This window comes from Chiloscyllium plagiosum, chromosome 7, assembly GCF_004010195.1.
Source record: "Chiloscyllium plagiosum isolate BGI_BamShark_2017 chromosome 7, ASM401019v2, whole genome shotgun sequence".
Lineage (NCBI taxonomy): Eukaryota > Metazoa > Chordata > Chondrichthyes > Orectolobiformes > Hemiscylliidae > Chiloscyllium > Chiloscyllium plagiosum.
Window position 1 is genome coordinate 106,488,754 of NC_057716.1, and position 25,637 is coordinate 106,514,390.

General features: G+C 44.2%; 1 protein-coding gene across 4 annotated transcripts in view; it reads right to left on the bottom strand.

Moving 5' to 3' along the window:
- Positions 1 to 1,251: 1,251 nt before the first annotated feature.
- LOC122551842 (ATP-binding cassette sub-family B member 6-like) overlaps positions 1,252 to 25,637 on the bottom strand; it is a 262,691-nt gene continuing 238,305 nt past the window's right edge. For all 4 annotated transcript variants that reach the window (XM_043694361.1, XM_043694362.1, XM_043694364.1 and 1 more), the window contains exons 19-20: positions 10,399 to 10,467; positions 1,252 to 3,799 (exon numbers count right to left, since the gene is read on the bottom strand). In XM_043694361.1, the coding sequence (XP_043550296.1) occupies positions 3,652 to 3,799; positions 10,399 to 10,467 (217 nt within the window). In that variant the 3' untranslated portion in view covers positions 1,252 to 3,651. The remainder of the gene's footprint in view (positions 3,800 to 10,398; positions 10,468 to 25,637) is intronic.

Consider the following 25,637-nt stretch of genomic DNA (forward strand, 5'->3'; position numbering starts at 1 on the left):
TGAGGCTATTCTCTTGGCATTCGGGGCTGGTAGCAGCGAGGCCATTCTCCTGGCATTTGGGGCTAGTAGCAGTGAGGCCATTCTCCCAGCGTTTGGGGCTGGTAGCAGTGAAGCTATTCTTCTGGCATTTGGGGCTAGTAGCAGTGAGGCCATTCTCCTGGCATGTGGGGTTAGTAGCAGCGAGGCCATTCTCCTGGTATTCGGGGCCGGTAGCAGCGAGGCCATTCTCCCTGCATTCAGGGCTAGTAGCAGCGAGGCCATTCGACCGGCATTCAGGGCTAGTAGCAGTGAGGCCATTCTCCCGGCATTCGGGGCTGGTAGCAGCGAGGCCATTCTCCCAGTGTTTGGGGCTGGTAGCAGCAAGGCCTTTCTCCCAGTGTTTGGGGCTAGTAGCAGTGAGGCCATTCTCCTGGCAGTCGGGGCTGGTAGCAGCGAGGCCATTCTCCCGGCATTTGGGGCTAGTAGCAGTGAGGCCATTCTCCCAGCGTTTGGGGCTGGTAGCAGTGAAGCTATTCTCCTGGCATTCGGGGCTGGTAGCAGTGAAGCTATTCTCCTGGCATTTGGGGCTAGTACCAGTGAGGCCATTCTCCCAGCGTTTGGGGCCAGTGGCAGTAGCAGCAAAGCTCCTTCAGCAATCTGGGACAACGGATCTGCCAGCTGCAGACTCTTCAAGATGGCAGCGTCGTCAATGTGACATCTGGAGCCAAAGCCTGACTCATGGCCCGGTGGTGGTATGGCTAGGCCCAGCAGCGTAGCCAGGACCTCTAGGCTGCAGAGCGTGTGAGGGTTCAGCATCAGTGAAGTGGGCCCAGCAGCAAAGAGACGGTACCTAAAGTGGGTGACTCCTATGTTGGCGAGTCTGGAGCAGGTAGTGGTGAGATGGTGAAGGTCGCCTTTGAGGTTAGGTGTCGACATAGACTGGGTCGGAAAGACTGATATTCTGATCTTTTATTTCTTCATTTTTTTCTAACTTATTCCTATCACCTAAAATTATGAGGGACATTGATAGGGTAGACAAGAAACTTTTCCCTTGTTGAGGGGATCAATGACTGGGGGCATATACTTAAGCTGAGGGGCAGAAGGTTTCGAGGAGATATGGACTAGTTATTTCTTTACATTTCTAATTTATTTTGTTTCCTAAGAATTTGATCTTAAGGATCTGTACCTAGTACTTCTGCACCTAAGATGATGCTGTAATGCGGCGACTGTAAACGTTTCACTGTACTCATTTAAGTACATGTGACAATAAAGCTCATTCTGTTCAATTTTATTCAATTCAAATAATTTTCCAGGCATGAAGTGGGCTCCGATGTAGAAAATAACTCTACAGGCCATACAGAGCGATGGAAATAAAGTGGTAAAATTGCTAGACAAAGTAATGTAATAAACAATTTATCAAAAAATTAAATAAATAACTCAGATAACATTCCCAAACACAGCAAACAGTTCACCCTGAAAGTGATCCCCTGGAAAACATGCTTTGTGACTTGAAACAGTCAACAGACTGATTTTGATCTTTTGTGATGTCTGTACAGCTGACAGCTAATTTCTCCTCCCACTATTTCATTCAGCTTGAATTCAGCACCACAAATACAATGGGATCTTCATCTGAGCATTGGTTTCATGGCAGAGGAGCTTAAGAGGGGACATGAATGAGGTATATAAAATTATGAGGGGCACAGATATGATAAACAGGAAGAAACTTTTCTCTTTCTTGAAGGAATCAATGACTCAGGGGGTGCACATACTTAAACTGAGGGGCAGAAGAGGAGATGTTCGGAAAAACACTTTCAGCGAGAGAGTGGTGAGAATCTGGAACTTACTGCACATAAGAGTGGGAGAGGTGGAAACATTCATAACGTTTAAGTGGCATTTAGATGTGCACTTGCATTACCAAGGCACACCGAGCTCTGGGCCAAGTGCTGGAAAATGGGATTAGCATAGTTAGGTAGTTGTTGCTGTCTGCGCAGATATGATGGGCCAAAGGGCCTTATCCTGTGCTGTAGACCTTCATGACTGACTTCTATATGAGATGTGTTTGTGTCAAGAGTAAAGTTCTGACCCTGAGTAATTCAACACACCTGACACATTCTGAGATAAAACTAGCTTCCCCCAGGTCTTCAAACACCAGTGATTTTTCAAATTCAGTCTTCTTGCACTTTCAACGACTTTAATCACACTACTATTAAAAAAGAAATCTTCAACTGCCTGGACCTAAGGCTTTAGATTTTCTTCCTCGCATTAAGACATGCCATAAAATATACCTCTTTGACGATTTAATCACTGTTCTAATATCCCTTTGTGTGTCTCAGTACTAAATTTAAACTGGTCCTGTGAAGCACCTTGGAACTTTTTTGATCACATGCAAATTGTTTTAAAAGATACAGTCTGAATGCAAATCCTTCTCTGTTGAGAGGTAGTCTGTCAGAACTAAAACACATCACTGTTCAATACCAGGAAAACCTCAATGATAACTATAATACGATTTTTATACCAAGATAAACCAATAGCTACAACAAAATGGAGTCTTGTACATTAAGCTTACAAAGCAAGGCCTATGAGAAAGACACTAGTGCTAGGGGATCAGTGAATGATCCAGCTACAATGACAGATATGGCCACAGCAGACATTTGGCTTGGGTTATAGTACAAAGCAGGTGGCGTCCTATCTGCGTCTCATTATACCCCATGCCTGATATTCATTTCCATTAACTTCAAACAGAAGGATCGTTTAGGCGGGGAGTGGAAGAGGTGGTACTGTTCATTTACAGCTATTGGCCCAGCTGTATTTCTGATTAATTCTGTCTCGGTTACGAACAGTTAGTTTTTCATATTTGAAATGTTCTCTCCTTCTCCTCCAAAGGTTTTGTGTCTTGCTGCGTCGTAAACTCTGCTGCAACCCAGACTATTCCTCAGCTAGAAGGTTGCTCAATTAATGTCAGTTCAAAAGTGTAGTCACCATCTGTTCCTCCTCTGAGCACCTGGATCTATGCACTTGCTGTAAAGTGTTAAAGTATGGGAATCAAAAGATGGAAATGCTGTCAGATATTGACCCCTTTGTCTGAGGGGAAATGAGGTTCTTTTCCATCCTGTACTACCCTGGCTGAGATCAGCTAAATCTGCACATGCCATGGAAATGATCAGAGATTTCATTGGTCTAGACAGTTAGAACCATAATAGTCAGACACTAAGGAGACAGAAATCAACGAAGACTATAAGGGAGCATTGATAAAGCTTGATAAAGTATAATTATGTGGCTATGGCCCATCCTTTACTCCCTCCTGTCATTTATAAGCTTTGACAAATACCTCAAATTTTGCCTCCTTCCCAAATTATAACCTCACCAAGGTTCCTCATCATAACGCACATTAAGATCCAAGTTGGTGGATATTCAATCCAACGCAGTAGTAAGTTTAGGAACTTGGCAATCATTTAGTTTTACACCCGACAGAAAAACCCTAAAAAGAAATCACTGGGACCTTTTTTCCTATCAAAGGTGCTTAGAAACTCTAACAATATGAAACTGATTCCATGTATCAAATACAATGTTTTCAACGTGGCACACTGTGCTGACCAAGCACACTCAATACATTGAGGGCCTTGCGTTGAGGAATAACAATGGTCAGGGTCCTAGTCCAATGCAGGTTTGTCTTCAGTTCCCCTTGTTGCTGGGTGGCTGCAGTTTCTCAGTGCTCTTGTCTTTGGTTTCTGTGTCAGATGCTGAGTCAATCGTCTCAGCTTGCTGTTGTTTCATCCACATCTCAGCATAAGCACCACCTTTGGCAAGCAGCACATCATGTCTGAAACAAATTAGAAATACATGATCACAAAATTGATTCAGGAATTTTTTTTTTTGAAAGGTATTGGATCTGGGTGTTTTGGCTAAATCTACATTTACTACACAGTCCTTGCTTTGCAGAAGGTGGTGGTGAGCTGCCTTCTTGAACTACTTCTGTCCTTACTGTGCAGATATGCCCCGAGTGCTGTTATTGAGTGAGCGCCAGGATTTTGACTCAGCAACAGTGAAGGAATGCCAAGATACTCCCAAGTCATGATGATGAGGAGTTAGAGGGAAACTTGCATTCCCATATTTTTGTTGCTCTTGTCCTTATAAATGGTAGTAGTTATGGGCTTTGAAGGTGTTGTCAAAGAACTGTGGGTGAGTTGCTGCAGTGTGTCTTGTTGACAGTAAAGAATCAACTGAATTGTGCCAGCCATGGTTCAGTGGGAAGCCCTCTCAACACCGAGCAGAAGACCATAGGTTTGAGTGCCATTCCAGAGACGGTAATCCAAGTCCAAGCAGATGGTTTCAGTGCAGTAACGAGCAAATGCAGTATTGCTGAAGGTACTACATTTCAGATGAAGGCCATGAGACAGTGTGTGGGGCAGGCACATTAAGTGTCAACTGACATTCTCCCCCTCCAAACTGCTGAGAAAGCATGCCAGAGCAAGAATTCATCAACCCCTTAAAGAACTGACCACTGAGCTTCTGAGGCTCGATGGTGGTATCCCAGCTTGCCAGAAGTTGCTGGCCAACAACAGGTTGGCAGTTTCTGGGGTCCTAAAGACTGTTAGTGAAGACCTACTCTTCAGGGAATCAAACAGTGAGAAGGTAGGACATTTTTCCATTTGCTTTTCATGGGGGGGAGGTTGTGGAGAGAGGAGGATCAGGAGATTTGGAGGTAAGGGCAGAGGTGTGGCTTTCACAGGCTATCCCTTTGCTCCCTATCTTTGCCTCCATATTCCATAAATGGAGGAACTCCTACCTCAGCAGATGTGTACTGTGATAATGGAACAGAATCATAGAAGTCCTACAGTGTGGAGGTTATTTGGCCCAACAAGTCCACACCGATCCTCCAAACAGTAACCCATCCAGACCCATTCCCCTACTCTATTACTCCACATTTACCCCTGGCTAATGCACCTAACCTACACATCCCTGAACACTATGGGCAATTTAGCATGACCAATTCACCTAAACTGCACATCTTTGGACTGTGGGAGGCAACTGGAGCACCCAGTGGAAACCCACACAGACACATGGAGAATGTGCAAACTCCACACAGACAATCGCCTGATTTTGGAATTGAACCCAGGTCCCTGGCACTGTGAGACAGCAGTGCTAACCACTGAAACACCATGCCACTCTGACGGCCCAGTCATGAAATCAGCCACTTTCCTTGGCTGTTGAGAAGGCAAGTCATTGGGAAGGTGCTAAATTGTGGCCCTTAAGTAGCAATAAATTGATCACTTAACGGGTTTAATTACTGACAAGTCAAGAATGCCCCAAACAGACCTTCTTGCCCAGCACTTCATTGGTGAACTGGTGTGAAAGGTGAATAACTCTCTAAGGTCAACTTGTCCAATTATTTCCCTTCCTCACCATCTCCAGGGAGAGGAATGTTCCGCCTGATGTATTAGTTAACCTAAGCCCCGTCTGGTGTCTCAGGTGGATATAAAAGTCTTATGGCACTATTTGTAACAGAACAGATGAATTCTCCCTGGTGCTCCTGCCAATATTATGTGTCTGACACACAGCTGATTTGGTCATTATCACATTGCTGTTTGTGAGAGCTTGCTGTGCATTAACTGACTAGTGCACTTGCTTAATTACAGCAGTGACTACACTTTGGCAAATACTTCAATGGCTGTAAGACAGGGTCCTAATTTGTGGCCCTCCACAATGGACAGAGAAGAGGAAACCTATCCAGGGAACTATTTCTGACTGAGCAGTTGTGATCAACCAATTCTTCTGGTTTAATCATGAAAGCAAGGTTATAAACACTATTAATTCATGATACAGAAATAAAGAAAAACACAAATACTGAAAATCTGAAATCAAAATGGAAAATGCTGGAAATACTCAACAGATCAGGCAGCATCTGGCAACAGAGTTAACCTTTCACCAGAACTCTGAACAGTGTGTTGCACATTCCTAACAAATGGGGGAATTAATGGAAACACTTGGGTCCAAAGTCAGTGACAGCCTCAGAAGTGAATTTTACCATGGGCTCTCTGACCCTGACAATGGAACCACATGGGATCTCCCTCAGTGAGAAGGATGTGTTGGGGAATCATTATCTTTCCCACCCCACCTTTCATCCTGCTGCTGCAGTCTTACTTTTAAGAGCCCACAGTAATTTAACCTGAAATCAGCTTGACTGAATCTGATGGAATCCCAAATGCTGTGTCATTTTTACATTTCAGATTGTGGGAAAATACAATCCCCAGGTTCTGAAAAGTGTAACCAGCTTTATGATCGGGGACAGAGAGAGAAGCGATGTCTGAATTAGATTAATCTGTAAATTTCACACAGGAGACAGAGCTCCTGAAGAGTAAGGGAGATGGGGAAATATAGATGGAATTACAGAAAGGGAAATATGCAAAGGGAAAGCAGAGGACTGAAGCAATATTTATTCTGAGGTTCAGAAGTAAAATGTGTTGTGAAGTCTCAGTCAGTTGGTGAATAGCACTAACCCAAGTGTGAAGTTTACCTTCTGCACTGTGTGCTAAAGTAAACATTGAGCCCATTAACTGGAGAGAGGGGAAGGCTAACAATCTGTCTGATGAAACATGGCCTGTGACAGGAAGAAACTAAATCCTCAATTTCAGGAGCAGGCAGCTCTTTGAAGGAGGCAGGAAATGTAAAGCTCATTAAAACCTCTCAGCAGAGATAAAGAGCTGAAGAATTTCAGACTAACTGAAAAATTCCATAGCTGTGTCTGAGGGTCCAGCCCGTCTCCAGGCCATTCAGGTTGAGGGAAGAGATTCACAACAGTAATGCTGGATTAATCAATTTTGTTTTGAGTTGATGAAGGGAGAAAGACTGAGCAAGACGAGGATAAATTCAGCTTTGTGGCATTACTGACAGGACTGAATTCCAGGTACATGGGCTGTCACATGCTGCAAGCTTTGCACAGGGAGACAGGGTGAAACTTTAACAAGTTTTCCAAGATTATCCTCAGAAAGCCTGCAACTTTGGTTACATATTTATTGATACAACTTTGACCTGTTGCCTAAGGAGGCAAACTATGAGCGACAATGAATCAGGACTCAATTCCTGGTCTCTTCCTCTTCCATCCCTCTCAAAGCATACAAGTAACTAGCTGTGTCCCCAAAACAGGCTGTAGAAACATTGAGATGAAATGTTAAAGTTTACCGCCCAGAGTGAGCATCTCAAGAAGAAACTTAATGCCCACTGCTGACCTAACAGCCACAGTGTTTACAACACAAACAGACCCTTGTTCAGGTAAATGGTTAAAATTAACAGCAGGAATCACAGTCTCAAAATGTTAATGACTTGAATACTCTTAAAGAAGCCACTGGGATAGAATAATTATCCGCTATACTTTGCATTTATGTGGCAACTTCTAAAGAGTTTTGGTGCAGGGCATTGGAAATCAAGATATGACACTGAACCACATGTTGGGATACCAAGGAAGAGAAGCAGGTTTTAACAGGTGGCTTAAAAGAGGAGAGGTGAAGAAAGAAGCAGAGAGGTTTAGGAAAGTAATTAGAGCTTCTGACCTCAGTACAGGTCACTGGAGGCAAAGTGGCTAATGGAGGAGTGGCAGCAGCCTCCCTTCTTGTAAGGCTCACCAACTCTGTGTTAAGTGCTGTCTGACGTGGTTCAGGATCCCCACTCTGGCAAGATAGTTTCTGCACAATTTGAAGTGGAGGACAACAGTGCACTGAAATGTTGCACAATTTACTGGGTTTTGTTGTCTCTGGACTCTTTACTTGGCCAGCTGAGCTTTCTTTGTTCCTACTCACCTCTTCCAAACAGTCAGCCCCTAGAAGTCACAACCATCAGTGATTTATCCTGGTTGTTAGTGACAATGCCTGCCATCTATATATCTCACCTGCAGGTGCCATTACAGCAGAGATATGGTCACCCAAGAAGTCATGAAACAGTTGCCAGTTCACTGGCAGGTGGTTCCTGGCTTTACAGGTGTCACCCATTTAATGGACATAGCTGAGCCAGCTCAGATATTGTTGGTTTAGCGATGAGAGTATGCTGATGGAAAAACAGAATCCAGGACCTTGGGTTTGGTGACCTGGTCCTGCCAAGTGATGTTGAGGAAATATCGGGGATAGGAAATGGAGAAGCTTTTCAGTTTTGCCCCTGGCTAGAATTTGTTCTCCAGATCTCATCAGCATTGAGGAGTGAGTTGAGGACATCAGGCTTGGTAAACTGGTGATCTCAGTCAGCTTGCTGTTATTCCACACTCAACTTGGACTGAACAGCTGCAGTGTTTGAAATGCTCAAGTTGATTTCAGGATCAAGCAAATTATTGGAGCTTAGATGTGTGAAGCTATCAACAAACTGCACCATCACGTTGCTAATGCAGAGAGATAGTGACATGGCAACATCCTGGAATGTGACATGTGTCTGCCTGATGCTGATGGTCAAACCAAACACTTTACATGTGTGAGAGACCATCCATTTGTGCATTGGAATTCCAACATGGCACTGACAGTGTAGAGAAACTCTCCGATGAGCACTATCTTTGAGCAGCACGGTGGCTCAGTGGTTAGCACTGCTGCCTCACAGCACCAGGGACCCGGGCTCAATTCCAGCCTTGGGCGACCGTCTGTGTGGAGTTTGCACATTCTTCCTGTGTCTCCGTAGGTTTCCCCTGGAGGCTCTGGTTTCCTTCCACAATCCAAAGCTGAGCAGGTTAGGTGAAATGACCATGCTAAATTGTCGATAGTGTTCAGGGATGCATAGGTTAGTTGCATGAGTCAGGGGTAAATGTAGGGGACGTGGTCTGGGTGGGATACTCTTCGGAGGGTCGGTGTGGACTTGTTGGGCTGAAGGGCCTGTTTCCATATATAAAGATTCTAATTCTGAAAAAATCTTGGATCGCAAACAAGCAAGGTTGGTCAGCTTTTCTGGTATGTGGATATCGTTTGTCGATCACATCAAGACATATAAAAAGAAGAATATGCCAAAGACTGTCAATACCAGAATACAACCCTGTCTGACCCCACTTTGGATCTCAGATTAGATGTTCTCCTATCATAGCTGACCTTACCCATCACATTGTCATGGAAGTTTCACTGGCAGCCAATTCTCTCTAGCAGCTTCAAAAGACGTGTATGCTCATGTAGTTAAATGACTTGGTGAGATCTGCCAGACCACAGAAAGCATATCATTGTAGATCTTTTAGTTCTGAAACCACATTTTGATTGGGCTGGATGCATTCAGCCAGCATCTGCAGTCTGACAAGGGCAATGGCATAAAATGCAGGTCATTATGGCAAGTGCAACTGTGCAAGTTCTTTGAAGGAGCTGTCCAAAGGGTTTCACTCCCCCTGGTCTTTCTTCCTGGTCATGGAATTTTTTACTTTCCAAGTAATTACATAATCCCCTTTAATTTTATTCATTCAAGGGATGTGAACATCAATGGTTGGATCAACACTTATTGCCCATCCCTAGTTGTCCCTTGAGAAGGTGGGGGTGAGCTGCAGTCCATGTGCTGTAGGTAGAGACACAATGTCTTTGGGGAAGGCATTTCAGGATTTTGACCCAGAGACACTGAAGGAACGGCGATATATTTCTAAGTCAGATGGTGAGTGGATTGGAGGGGAACTTGCAGGTGGTGGCTCTAGCATACATATCTGCTGCTCTTGTCCTTCTGGATGGAAGCGGTCATGGATTTGGAAGGTACTGTCTGAGGAGTCTTGATGAATTTCTGCAGTGCATCTTGTAATCGGTCCAGGCCACTGCTACTGAGCGTCGGTGAAGGATGGAATGAATGTTTATGGATGTGGTGCCAGTCTTACAGGATGTACTGTTCTACGTGATATCAAGCAGTCCATTACTCTCCTGAATTGTGCCAAGCTTTGGAGAGTCAGGAGGTTAGTTATTTGCTGCAGTATTCTTAGCCTCTGAGCTGCTCTTGTAACCATTGTATTTATATGGCCAATCTAGTTTAGTTTCTGATCAATATTACTTCCCAGGATGTTGATAGTGAGAGTAATGCCATTGAATGGCAAAGGACGACAGTTAGAATCTCTCTTGTTGAAGAACTGCCTGACATGTGTGGCACAAATGTTATTTGCTACTTCACAGCATCACAGTGAACCACAATTGTGTACTAACCCAAAGTGTTTCTCATGGTGGTGGCCACTGGCTAGCCTTAGAAGCAAGAAACATGGTTAACTCCTGAATGACATAGCCAACTGAACCACTCACATGTCTACTGAAGTGGAATCAGCTCATAACACAGATTGGGGACTAACATGGAGATCCCTTTGCGTATGATCTTTGTCTTAATCACCAGGGGAAATTGTAGTGAATTATAGTTTAAAAGCAGAATGGTGAAAAACCATTGCCCTCTGTGGGTGAGTGATGTTTAATAGAGAAAGGGGTCCCTAGTAAATGGGGTTCTTACCTTCCTCTTTCCACTATATGTCCATTTTGAAGCACCAGGATCTGATCTGCATTAATCACTGTTGACAACCTGAAGGGAAGAATAAAGAAAATTCTCAAATATTTTCCTTGCACCAGAGACAGGGCATAACTTAAGGAAGTCCCACTCACCTCTTTCCTCCCCTCCCTGTATACCAGCCCATGTTTGGTTAGTTATGCACATAACTCATTTTCAGTAATAATTCTCAAATCCTTTCAGGTGACTGTTAAATAATATTCACTCAGGTTAAAACAATCAGGAAAACGCTGAGATTATCTTGCATTCCCAAGCAATCAAATTCCTGGCAGCAAAACTAGAGTAAACAAACATTATTTAACTTAACACTAAGTCACACAAATCACAAGCTTTTATCTATTTTGAATTCCAGCAGGGCAATAGGAACAACACTAGAAATGGGCTAAGTGACTGGGACATAGAAAGAAAAATCAAATAGGGCTGATGTTCTCAATTGCTCTCCAACATCTTCAAACGACAGTGTAGACGGGAATTAACATAGAACATAACTGTGCAATACAGGCCCTTCGGCCCTCGATGTTGTGCCGACCTGTGAAACCAATCTGAAGCCCATCTATCCTACACTACTGTAGAACATAGAACATAACAGCGCAGCGCAGAAATTCTCCACAGCAGGAAAGCCTTTTGGTATACATGATCAGAGATGCAGAACAGATGTTTGAATGAGGTTACAGTGGTCTATCATGTCTTAACAGAACTGGGGGGGAGGGTAAGAGGGTGAAAAAATCAACAAAGTAAAGAATCGAGAAAATAAGAGTCAGAAAAAATAAAGTTATAGTGGCACAATCAATTGAGGATTCAGCAAAGGAAGTCAAGAAAATGGTCATGTAAGCAAAAGAGATATAAAATTATGATAGCAGGCAATACTGAACTAAGAATTTCTGAAAGCATATTTATAGCAAAAAGTGATAAAGTAAATAGTGGGGCAATTGAAACATGCCACAAGTGATAAAGCATCAAGTGACCAAACGGTAGCAAATATTGTAAATGAATTAAAATCAGAAAAAGCTGTCAATATTTGCTAAGGCAGGAAACGACTTTGGGGAGAAATCGGGTTACCATTTCAGCTCAATTACTCTTCAGTACAATATCAATTTCAGTATCAATAGTATTTTGCTGTTGCAATATACCACCCTTTCAGAGAGGTGAAGGTGGGCTATATTGCGGGGGAGTGTCAAAGTTTGCAGATGTCACTAAGGTGAGTGGTAGAGCAATGTATGCAGAGGACTGTGAAACTTTGCAGAGGAACATAGATACATTGAGTGAGTGGGTAAAAGGTCTGGCAGTTGGAGTACAGTGTTAATAAATGTGAAGTCATCCATTTTGGTAGGAATAACAGTAAAAAGGACTATTGCTTGAATGGTAAAAAAAAGCAGCACGCTGCTGTGCAGAGAGACCTGGGTGTCCTTGTGCATGAATCACAGAGGGTTGGTCCGCAGGTACAACAGGTAATTAAGAAGGCAAATGGAATTTTGTCCTTCAGTGCTAAAGTGATTGAGTTTAAAAGCAGGGGAGTTATGTTGCAACTGTACAAGGTGCTGTGAGGCCACACCTGGAGGACTGTGTGCAGTTTTGGTCTCCTTACTTGAGAAAGGATGGACTGGCACTGGAGGGGGTGCAGAGGAGGTTCACCAGGTTGATTCCAGAGTTGAGGGGGTTGGATTGTGAGGAGAGACTGAGTAGACAGGGATTATATTTGTTGGAATTTAAAAGAATGAGGGGGATCTTATAGAAACATATTATGAAGGGAATTGATAAGATAGAAGCAGAGAGGATATTTCCACTGGTGGGTGAAACTAGGACAGGAGGGCATGGCCTCAAAATTAGGGTGAGCAGATTTAGGACTGAATTGAGAAGGAACTTCTTCACCCAGAGGGTTGTGAATCTATGGAATTCCCTGCCCAGTGAAGTGGTTGAGGTTTCCTCAGTAAATGTTTTTAAAGCAAAGATAAGTGATTTTTTGAACAGTAAAGGAATTAAAAGTGTGAGAGTGTGGGTAATCAGAGCTGAGGCTATGAATAGATCAGCCATGATCTAATTGAATGGCAGAGCAGGCTCGAAGGGCCAGACGGCCTACTCCTGCTCTGAGTTCATATGTTCTTATGTATTACCAGCAAGGAAGACAAACAGTTAGAAAGAGGGGAGGCACAGAAATCTAACATAGAGGGAGGGAGTGAAAGAAAGGCCAGAGTGGGTGCTCAGATGGACTACTGAAATAGATCCCATCATAATTTCTCCTTTCCAATAACTCAGTGAGGATGGAAGAGTAGTGCCTGAGGATTAACAGAAAATCAACATAACATCATGCCTCACAAATTTTATTGAGTTTTTTGAGGAGGTGTCAAGACAGGTCGACGACGGTCGAGCAGTGGATGTGGTATATATGGACTTCAGCAAGGCATGTGATAAGGTTCCCCATGGTAGGCTCATTCATAAAGCCAGGGAGTATGGGATACAGGGAGATTTGGCTATCTGGATTCAGAATTGGCTGGCTGACAGAAGGCAGAGAGTGGTTGTAGATGTAAAGTATTCTGCCTGGAGGACAGGGTTGAATGGGGTCCCGCAGGGCTTTGTTCTTGGGCCTCTGCTCTTTGTAGTTTTTATAAATGACTTGGATGAGGAGGTTGAGGGGTGGGTTAGTAAATTTGCAGATGACACAAAGGTTGAAGGTGTCGTTGATAGTATAGAGGGCTACTGCAGGCTGCAGCGCGACATAGACAGGATGCAGAGCTGGGCTGAGAAATGGCAGATGGAGTTCAACCTGAATAAATGCAAAGTGATGTATGACGAAAGGTTGAATAAGCTCAGACTTTTCTCTCTGGAGAGAAGGAGGAAGAGAGGAGACCTGATCGAGGTATACAAGATAATGAGAGGAATAGATAGGGTCAATAGCCAGAGACTTTTCCCCAGGGCAGGATTGACTGTTATGAGAAGTCATAGTTTGAAGATATTAGGAGGAAAGTATAAAGGAGATGTCAGAGGCAGGTTCTTTACGCAGAGAGTTGTGAATACATGGAATGCGTTGCCAGCTGTGGTGGTGGAAGCAGAGTCATTGGGGACATTTAAGCAATTGCTGGACATGCACAATGATAGCAATGAGTTGAGGGGTGTGCAGGTTAAGTTACTATATTTTACATTAGGATTAAATCTTGGCACAACATCGTGGGCCAAAGGGCCTGTTCTGTGCTGTACTTTCCTATGTTCTATGCTCTATCAATCCCAAGGCAGGGTCACCTGGACAAGCCAGGAAAAAGGAGGTTAGTGAGCCGAAGTCCTTGTAGATAAATAATTAGAAAGCATCCTGAAAGACCGATAAGGGTAAACCTGATCCAAGAAAATTGCTCATGAAGATAAACTGGTCAATTTCTAGACAGTATAACCTAAAAATTGGAAATATACAATTTGGAACTATTTCACATAAAAGGACTACAGGCATAGAGTCATAGAGATGTATAACATGGAAACAAACCCTTTAGTCCAACGTATCCATACCAACCAGACATCCTAAATTAACCTAGTCCCATTTGCCAGCACTTGGCCCATATCTCCCTAAACCCTTCCTATTTATATACCCATCCAGATGCCTTTTAAATGCTGTAAGCCTCCACCACTTCCTCTGGCAGCTCCTTTCATATATACACCAACCTCTGTGTGAAAAAATTGCCCCTTAGGTCCCTTTAAAATTTTTCTCCTCTCACCCTAAACCTATGCCCTCTAGTTCTGGACTCCCAACCCCAGGGAAAAGACCTTATCTATTTACCTGATCCATGCCCCTCATGATTTTACAAACAAAGCAAAACATTTAAAGAAAATAGCATGAAGAGGATTCAAAACATAACTTAATTTGCTTTTGGAGAAGCAGGGGCCAATGGGATGTGAAGGTACTTGCAGTGTCAAGCTCCCACTGAGAAATCTCTCAATGGGAATGTAGCTTGGAAAAACACTGCAGGGCTATCATTATGATCTGTGGCAAGGTCCACTGCTGGGTGTACTCAATTTATCCGACGTTAGGAATTCATTGAAAACTGCAGTTCAGAAAGCGGTCAAGCGGCCCCAGTTCTTTGAAAGACCTACTTACCACTTACCCCCTTACCCTGCCCTTTCTCTACAGAGCTGAAAATGGTTTCACTCCCAAGTATTTACCAAAATCTCTGTGAAAGTTAACACAGCAAGTGGAGGTGGATGGAAAGTATTCCGCCTGGAGGTTGGTGACCAGTGGTGTCCTGCAGGGATCTGTTTTTGTGCCTCTGCTCTTTGTAGTTTTTATAAATGACTTGGATGAAGAGGTGGAAGGGTGGGTTAGCAAGTTTGCCAATGACACAAAGGTCGGTGGTGTTGTAGGTAGTGTCAGGGGCTGTTGCAGGCTACAACAAGACATTGACAGGATGCAGAGCGGGGCTGATAAGTAGCAGATGGAGTTCAACCTGGACAAATGCAAAGTGATTCATTTTGAAAGGTCAAATTTGAATGCTGAACACAGGGACAAAGACAGGATTCCCGGCAGTGTGGAGAAGCAGCAGGATCTTGAGGTCCACATACATAGATCCCTCAAAGTTGCCACCCAAGTTGATATGGTATTTTGGTTTTCATTAACAGGTGGATTGATTGAAGAGCCACGAGGTTTTGCTGCAGCTCTCTAAAACCCTGGTTAGACCACAATTGGAATATTGTGTCCAATTCTGGTGACCTCATTATAGGAAGGAGGTAGATGCTTTAGAGAGGATGCAGAGGAGATTTACCAGAGTGCTACCTGGATTGGAGGGCTTGTCTTATGAAGAGAGGTTAAATGAGCTCAGGCATTTCACACTGGAGAGAAGAAGGAAGAGAGGTGACTTGATCGAGGTGTACAAGGTACTGAGAGGCATAGATAGAGTAGATAGCCAGAGACTTTTCCCCAGGGCAGAAATGGCTGTCACGAGGGGTCATAATGTTAAGGTGATTGGAAGCAGGATGATGTTAGAGGTAGGTTCTTTACACAGAGAGCGGTGGGTATGTGGCATTTAAGCAATTGCTGGACAACACATGGATGGTAGTAAATTGAAGGGTGTGTAGGTTCGGTTGATCTTAGATTAACTTCGTACAACATCATGGGCTGAAGGGCCTGTGTTGTTCTGTACTGTTCTATGTCTCAGTCTATGTTGAAATCAGACAGTGCGTTCCAGGTCAAAGTAACTCAGTCCCCGTGTGACAGAAAGTTTTCTGCTCGTCAGTTCTGGTTCTTGCCGAATACCTTTAATCTGCACCTGCTGTCCATTAACCTTTCTGCCCATTGAAGCAGTTCCTATGTACTCTAAAACCCTTCATGATTTTGAACAGTTCTATCAATCTTTCAAAAATCTCTGCTATACTAAGAGCAACACAGAAATATACCAGAATGTTTGACATAACAGAAGGTTCTTCAACCCAACATGTACATCTTTTCCAGTCCCTTGAAGAGAATCATAGAATCCCTACAGTAGGGATGCAGGCCATTCGGCCCATCGAGTTCACACTAATCCTCCGAATAGCATCCCCTCCATAAACCACCTCCCTTCCAAGTATACCCTTCATTTCCTATGGCTAATCCATAGCCTGCACATCCCTGGTCACTATGGGCAATTTTGCATGGCCAATCCACCTAACCTGCACATCTCTGGAATGTGGGAGGAAACCAGAGCATCCAGAGGAAACCCACACAGACACAGGGAGAATGTGCAAACTCCACATAGACAGTCACCTGAGGGTGGATTCAAACCTGGGTCCCCGGTGCTGTGAGGCAGCATTGCTAACCAATGAGTCCATCATGCATCCCTGAGAAATTTATAGCCTTCATCTCTGGGATCATTCAAGTACATTGCCTGTTTACCCTTTCTAAAGTCTGAGCATCTTTTTTAAAATGCAGAGCCCAGAGTTAAGTGAAAAATTTCAGCTGCGGCCTAATCACTGTGTAAAGACCGTATTCATTTTTAGCTGGAAATCTCTGGCCAGCACATTGCAAATGGCTCCCCAACACTTGGGGTTATAGAACATAGAGAAGTAAAGCACAGAATAGGTCCTTTGGCCCATGATGAGTTCTGAGGATTATTCCTAATCTAAAATAAAATAACTTAACCTACGCACCCTCAATTCACTGCTGTCCATGTGCATGTCCAACAGTTACTGAAGTGTCCCTAATTACTCTGCTTCCACCATCACCGCTGGCAATGCATTCCATGCATTCACAACTCTCTGCGTAAAGAACCTACCTCTGACATCTCCTCTATACCTTCCTCTTAGCATCTTAAAACTATGACCCCTCGTGCCTGTCAATCCTGCACAGAGGAAAAGTCTCTGGCTATCGACTCTATCCATGCTTCTCATTATCTTGTATACCTCGATCAGATCACCTCTCTTCCTCCTTCTCTCCAGAGAGAAAAGTCTGAGCTTAGTCAACTTCTCTTTGTAAGACGAGCCCTTCAGTCCAGGCAGCGTCCTGGTAAACCTTCTTTGCACCCTCTCCAAAGCCTCTGTATCTTTCCTCTAGTAAGGTGACCCGAACTGGACACAATATTCCAAGTGTGGTCTCACCAGACTTTTGTAGAGCTGCAGCAAAACCTCGCGGCTCTTAAACTCATCCCCCTGTTAATGAAAGCCAAAACACCACATGCTTTCTTAACAACCTGATCCACTTGAGTGGCAACTTTGAACACCAAGATCCTGCTGTTCCTCCACATTGCCAAGAATCCTGTCTTTAATCCTATGTTCAGCATTCAAGTTCGACCTTCCAAAATGCATCACTTTGCATTTATCCATCTGCCATCTCTCAGCCCAGCTCTGCATCCTGTCGATGTTGCGCTGCAGCCTGCATTAGCCCTCGATACTATCAAAGGCACCTTCAACCTTTGTGTCATCGGCAAATTTACTAACCTACCCCTCAACCTCCTCATCCATGTCATTTATAAAAACTACAAAGAGCAGAGGCCCAAAAACAGAGCCCTGCGGGACACCACTCACCACTGACCTCCAGACAGAATAGTTTCCATCTACAATCACTCTCTGCCTTCTGTCAGCCAGCCAATTCTGAATCCAGACAGCCAAATCACCCTGCATCCCATGCCTCCTGACTTTATGAATGAGCCTACCGCGGGGAACCCTATCAAATGCCTTGCTGAAGTCCACATCCACTGCTCGACCTTCGTCGACCTGTCTTGTCACCTCCTCAAAGAATGCAATAAGATTTGTGAGGCATGACCTGCCTCTCACAAAGCCATGCTGTCTGCCTTTAATCATCCTCTGCTTTTCCAAATAGTTATAAAGCCTATCCATCAGAATTCTTTCCAAAACCTTGCTGACCACAGACATAAGACTGACTGGTCTGTAATTGCCAGGGATTTCCCTATTGAAAAGAGGAACAATATTGGCCTCCTTCCAATCCTCCGGTTTGACTCCCGTGGAGAGTGAGGAGGCAAAGATCTTTGTCAGCGGCTTATCAACCTCCTTTCTCGCTTCCTGGAGCAGCCTATGATAGATCTGGTCTGGCCGTGGGGTCTTATCAAACTTAGCCAAAATTTCTAGCACATCAACTTCATCAATCTTAATCTGGTCAAGACTGTATCCCATCTCCTCAAAGTTCTCATTCACAACAAGATCCCATTCCTTAGTGAAAATCGAAGCAAAAAACTCATTAAGGGCTTTCCCTACCTGCTCAGACTCCACTCAAAGTTCCCTCCGCTATCCCTGACCGGCCCTACCTTCTCCCTGATCATTCTCTTATTCCTCACGTATGAGTAAAATGCCTTTGGGTTCTCCCTAATCCTTCCTTTCAAGCCTTTTGCGTGCCCCCTCCTGACTCTCCTCAGTCCATTTCGGAGCTCCTTTCTAGTAAGCCTGTAATCCTCTAAAGCTGTGCTAGACCCTTCCTTCCTCCACCTTACGTAAGCTGCCTTCTTCCTTTTGACGAGAAACTCCTCTATTCTCGTCATCCAAAAGTTCTTAATTTCATCCCCTTTTTGCCTGTCTCAGAGGAACAAATTCGTTCATCAATCGCAACAATTGCCCCTTAAACAATCTCCACATTTCTACTGTGCCCTTTCTGTGGAACAATTGCTCCTAGTCTTTACGTCTCAACTCCTGTCCGATAGCATCATAATTTTCTTTTCCCCAATTAAATGTCTTCTCTAGGTAACGGCTCCTTTCCCTCTCCAAGACTATGGTAAACATGAGGCAGTTGTGATCACTGTCACCAAAGTGTTCTCCCACTGCGAGATCTGACACTTGTCCTGGCTCGTTGCCGAGCACCAAATCCAAAATGGCCTCTCCCCTCTTCGGCCTGTCTACATACTGAGTAAGGAAACCCTCCTGAACACACCTGACAAAACAGCTCCATCCAAACCATCTGCACAAAAGAGGTTCCAGTCAATATTGGGAAAGTTGAAGTCACCCACAACAACAACCCTGCTACATGTGTATTTTTCCAAAGTCTGCCCGCCTATGAGTTCTTAGATCTCCCTACTGCTATTAGGTGGTCTGTAGAAAACTCCCAATGAGGTGGCTGCTCCCTTACTGTTCCTAACTTCCACCATACTGACTCAATCGACAAACCTTCCTCAACAACCTTCATTTCTGTAGCTGTGATGCACTCTCTGATTAGCAATGCTACACCCCTGCCTCTTTTTCCACCCTCCCTGTTCTTTATAAATGCTCTAAACCCTGGATCATCTAGCAACCATTCCTGCCCCTGTGAAACCCACGTCTCCGTTATGGCCTCAACATTGTAGCCCCAAGTATTAATCTATGCTCTAAGTTCATCGCTCTTATTTCTGACACTTCCTGCGTTAAAGCAGACACAGTTTAACCAATCCATTTGTTTCATCACATGAAAAACCTTCCCGATAAATTCACTACATCCTGTCACTGCCCCATCTACAACTACCGCCCTCTCAGATATGGAGCTCTTGTTCCCACCCCCTGCCAAACTAGTTTAAACCCTCCCGAACCACACGAGCAAATCTCTCACCCAGGACATTTGTGCCCCTCCTGTTCAGGTGCAGCCTGTCCTTCATGTACAGGTCCCACCTTCCCCAGAAGGCATCCCAACGGTCTAAGTATCCGAAATCCTCCCTCCTTCACCAGCCTCGCAGCCACGTGTTAAGCTGCACTCGCTGCCTGTTCCTCATCTCACTATCTCGTGGCACCGGTAGCAAACCTGAGATCACTACTCTACTTGTCCTGCTCTTCAGCTTCCAACCGAGCTCTCTGTAGTCACTTTTCAGATCCTCAATCCCTTTCCTGGCTATATCATTGGTGCCAATATGTACCATGATTTCTGGCTGGTCACCACCCCCCTTCAGAATCCTGTAAACCCGATCGGTGACATCCCGGACCCTGGCACCGGAGAGGTAACATACCTTCCGGGAGTCCCGTTCCTGACCACAAAATCTCCTGTCAATCCGTCTATCTATTGAGTCCCCTACCACTAGCGCTTTTTTATTCTCCCCCTTCCCTCCTGAGCCACAGTGCCAGGCTCAGTGCCAGAGACCTGACAACTATGGCTTCTCCCAGTAGGCCATCCCCACTAGCAGTATCCAAAATGGTACACTCGAAACAGCCACAGGGGATCCCTTGTGTCAGTTCCCTTTCCTCCACAACAGTAACCCAGCTGTCCTTATCCTGCACCTGAGGAGTGACCACCTCCCTGTACATCCTCTCAATTTCTCCCTCAGCTTCCCGAACGATCCGCGGTTCATCCAACTCCAGCTCCAGTTTCCTAACTCGGTTTTTGAGAAGCTGGAGTTGGGTGCCCTTCTCGCAGATGTGATTGGTCGAGACATGTGTCGTGTCTCTCACCTGCCACATTCTGCAGGAGGAACATGCAACTGCCCTAACAGACATACCCCGCTAATCTGCAAGCCCACACAGGACTAAACAAAGGAAGAGAAGAAAAGAAATAAACTGCAACTCCCATCCTTACTTCCCTGAGCACCCCGAGACTGATGCATACTCCCTCTGTCAAGGTCACGATGGTGGTGACTACTTGTACCTCTCACTCCCGCTGCATGCCAGGTTCTCTCTTACACTACTAGCCCATGTATGTTGAATACCCCCGCCCCCCCCTCACCATCCTTGAATCCTTAGCGTCCCAGTTTGCTGCTCCAATCTACAGCATTGATTCTTCCACTTCCGTCCCTCAACAAATCTCTCTGATAGCCACATGCATCCTTCAGGGTTCATTGTACAGAACCCCAGAACTAATTATGGTCTACCTCCCCAATGTGACTTGAACAATGGACAGTTCCGATTGATGACTGACTGTACTCCTGAATACTCTCCAAGACTTAACAACCCAGGAAGTCTCTGTCTGCTTGCATCTGCAGAACTGACTGTGGCTCATTCTATGGACTATAGTGAGATGGAACCCTTGATTTTGATTTCCTTAAGTGAATAACTAACTGTGCCCAAACCCCTGCACTGTCAGTGAATGCTGTCCTTGATTAACTTGAACTGGACCCTCTGACTGACACCAACCTGATTTGACTGAGGTCTCCTCCCTTTCGACTTTGAAAGTGGCCATTTGGTTGATGCACCTGCTTTGTGTTTGCTGCACCGACACCTGGCACAGACCGGAAGGGTGAGGTTGAGGTAGCAATGAATCATACAGCAGCATGTTCAACCCTCATGATTGCTGAGTGATGAGAACCTTGAAAAGTTGACTAGCTTTAAGCCTGCACTAGAAAGCAACACAGAACCATGAACTTATAACAACTGAGTAAGGGACAAAGCACCAACAAGGCAAAGTGAGGCATGGATGCTGTGAGCATCAGGTGGGCATAAATTGAATGTGTGCTAAGAAAGTGAGTGAGCAGTCTTGAGCTGGGTGTCTGATCCAGTAGTGACTGTACTGATGCATTCCTGGGTGGTCTACTCCCCATGTCTTAACTCACATCAAGTCTGTTCATCTATCATCCCTGAACTCGCTGACCTGTATTAATGACCGTCAAATAAGACCTTGATTTTAAAGTTCTAATCCTTGCTTTCAAGTCCCTCTGTGTCCTTGCCCTTTCCTATCTTTGTGATATCCTCCAACCCATATCTCAGAAATACCTGAGCTCCCCTAATTTTATCTTCTTGTGTTTCACTCATTTTATTTTCTTCATTTTACTTCTTCACCCAAGCTCGGAAATCCCTTCCCACTCATCTTTGTGCCTCTCTTTCCTCATTTAAGTTATTTCTGAACATCTTTTGACAAACTTTTGTGTATCTGACCTAATATCTCCTTATGTGGCTCAGTGCCAGACTTCATTTTACAGTCCTCCTATGAAGTGTCTTGGGATACTTAATTTCATTGGGGTGATATTAGAAACGTAATGTTGTTGAAAGGCATCCTAAGTGGAGAATCCTGCAGGATATGAATAAAAACTGGAGGACAAGAGATACTAAAAATTTAATCTAGTGATTTGCAAATAAAAAAAAAATTGTTTTCACGCACGATATATTTTAAGGTCTGAAGAATCGGAGCGAATGAGAGTAGACTGAATTGGGATACCTCAGCAAAATCGCTATATTGGCCCCAAAGATCCAGGGATAGCAGGCTTCCCTGGGAAAATGTCAGACGTTATTATCAAAAATGCACTTGGATAATTTCAAGGTATTCACGCAGAGTCAACAAGGTTTTGTGAAAGGGCAAAACATGTTTGGCTAACATGCAAGAATTGTTTGAGTAGACTAATACCTGGAATGGGCAGGTTGTCTTATGAGGAAAGTTGGACTCGCTAGGCTTGTATCTACTGGAGTTTATAAGACTAACAGCAACTAGACTGAAATATATACAATTCTGAAGGGTTTTGATAAGGTGGACAGGGTGTTGTCTCTAACGGGAGAACTGAGAACTATAGTCATTGTTTAAAAATCAGGATTGCTCATTTAAAAGGGATTAGCAGAATGATTTCACTCAGGGATGTGAGTCTTTGGAACAATCTCCCTGAAAAGATGATGGAGGTAGGACACTTGAATATTTTTAAGCCAGAGGCAGACAGATTCTTGTTAAGCAAGGGTTGAAAAGTTATCAGGGACAGGCAGGTATATGGATTTCAGGTTACAATCAGATCAGTCATCTGATTGTAGACTTGAGGGGCTGGATGGCTTACTCCTGGTCCATGTTTGCATGCCAACTTAGTGCCAATTCATGCCCTTCCATCAACTATGCTAACTCACCTAGTCACTAAGTTGATAGATGAAGGAAGGGCTGTCATACATATAGTCTTTAGTAAGGCGTATGATAAGGCTCCACATGGTAAACGAATGGAGAAAGTGAAGTCACATTGTGTACAGGGTGTTCTAGCTAGGTGGATAAAGAACTGGTTGAGCAACAGGAGACAGAGTTGAAGGGAGTTTCTCGAAATGGAGAAAGGTGACCAGTGGTGTTCCATAGGGGTCAGTGTTGGGGTCACTGTTGTTTGTGATATACATAAATGATCTGGAAGAGGGCACTGTTGGTATGATCAGTAAGTTTGCAGATGACACGAAGATTGATGGAGCAGCAGAAAGCATAGGGGACTATCAAAGAATACAGGAGAATATAGATAGACTGGAGAGTTGGGCGGAGAAGTGGTAGATGCAGTGCAATCCAGGCAAATGTGAGGTGATGCATTTTGGGAAGTCTAATTCTAGAGCGAACTGTACTGTAAATGGAAGAGCCTTGAGAAAAATTGATGAGCAGAGAGATCTGGGAGTTCAGGTCCATTGTACCCTGAAGGCGGCTGCACAGTTGGATAGAGTGGTCAAGAAGGTATATAGTATGCTTGCCTTCATTGGACGGGGCATTGAGTATAAGACCTGGCAGGTCATGTTAAAATTGTACAAGACATTGGTTCAGCCGCGTTTAGAATATTATGTACAGTTCTGGTTGCCACATTACCAAAAGGATGTGGACGCTTTGGAGAAGGTGTAGAGAAGGTTTACGAGGATGTTGCCTGGTATGGAAGGTGCTAGCTATGAAAAGAGGTTGAGTAGGTTAGGGTTGTTTTCATTAGAAAGAAGGAGATTGAGGGGGGACCTGACTGAGGTCTATAAAATCATGAAGGGTATAGACAGGGTGGAAAGAGATAAGCTTTTTCCCAGGGTGAGGGATTCAATAATGAGAGGTCACGCGTTCAAGGTGAGATGAAAAGTTTAAGAGGGATACACGCGGTATGTACTTTACAGAGGGTGGTAGGTGCCTGGAATGCGTTGCCAGCAGAGGTAGTAGAGGCAGGCACGGTAGATTCATTTAAGGTGCATCTGGACAGATACATGAGTAGGTGGGGAGCAGAGGGATACAGATGCTTAGGAATTGGTAGAAAGGTTTAGACAGTGGATTTGGATCGGCTCAGGTTTGGAGGGCCGAAGGACCTGTTCTTGGGCTGTAAATTTTCTTTCTCTCTCTTTGTATAGACCCCAGGATCCATGCAGACTTGAGATAAGCTTCTATAAAGCAAAGGTCTAAATGCCTATTACATACTTCACTGTTTTGAAGAAAACACTCATTCATTGAAAACCTACTTATTACATTTACACTCCTTCAACCAAATAAAGCCTGCATCAAACATGTTAGTTGGGGCACAATCTCTTGTTACTGCCAACCTTGCAATTTGTTCATAATTCCAGTTCAGGATCTATAATGACTTGTACATCTTCCATCAAGCTTTTCACTGTGCCTCAGTACGTGACAATAAATTCAACCAAGTCAGGGGACCAAAACTATATGCAGTACTCCAGATGCAACCTCAGAATTCCAAAGAGGGTTACCTCCCCCAAGACTATCCTGGGTCAAGACCCCTCTCTAATTCTGTACTGGGGCTATCCAAATGAATCACAATGTCAGGCCTGTTTTACCAGGTCTAATGTGCACACACTACACTCCAAGGTTACCACAATCCCATTTCTGTGGAGACAGCTGATGATTCAAATGGATAATTGTTTCCACAAACACCTGTATATTTGTGTTTATCCGAAATGAGTCCCGTCACCTCTCCCACCCTGTGAAAATGGTAAGTGAGGCAGAGACACAAGATTTCGGACAGTTCAGTCTTTTTTTTTGTGAAAATCTGGGCTTGAGTCTATTTTATTAAATGGCTGTTGAAAAATCTGAGTCCAAAGGTTCTTGGATGGAGCTTTTGGTTTTCTGAAAGATTTGATTGTTGTCAATAACTTAGTATGCAAGATTCATGCACTTTTAGAATATGAAATGCAGCACTGTAATCTACAGCTCTGTGATGCACAATGTTGCTAACTGTGAGCAGAGAGCACTATATGACCAAGCTCCGGAATGTACCTTTGACAAAGCCAATACAACAGTGACCCAGTCATTTGACTATGCTTTTTGTTTTTGGTGGGGGTGAAGGGCAGAGTTGTTTTTGGAATGCAGGATATTTTTGCCAATCACTCGCTTTGGCTTTTCTTTCTTTTCTAAGTGGCTGCTCATAGAATCTGATTTCCTCTTGGATTCCTTGGTTCCCTTCCTCTGGAACAGTCAGCAAGTTAATGCACTTACTGTTGAACTCTCCCAAAAGTAAAGATTCAATTTGCCTCCCATTTGAATAATTTCCAGCTGAGGAAATTAACGCCTTTAGCTAATTAGCAGATTCTCCCAGGGGGAGCAAATTCCACTACGGTAGAAAAGAGTTTCCTGAGAAGCATGGAAAATGCAATGCCCTCACACAACAAAAATGCAAACAGAGGTTGTTCAGCGAATGATTTTTGAAGCAACAGTACTGCGCTGATATTTCTTATGGTGATGCAAAACAATTGGCATCCACATGTATGTACTATAGCAATTATTTATAGCAGTCCCTCAGCGCCGAAGAAGACTCACTTCAGTTCCTGGGCTGGGCAACTTCGTGGAGGCTTCTTCTAAAATGTGTGTGTGTTTTAGGACAGGTGATTTGCATGTGTCAGTGGAGATGTTGCATTGGTTTAGGGAGGCCTTCAGGATGCTCTTGTAGAGTTTCTTCTTCCCTGCTATAAGGTAGCCAGGAAGGACCTGAAGAGAGAGCTAAGAGCAGCAAGGAGGGGACATGAAAGGTCCTTAGTTGGTAGGATTAGGGAAAACCCTAAGGCTTTCTATAGGTATGTCAGGAATAAAAGAATGACTAGGGTAGGAATAGGTCCAGTCAAGGATAGTAGTGGGAAGTTGCGTGTGGAGGCTGAAGAGATTGGGGAGACACTGAATGAATAATTTTCGTCAGTATTCA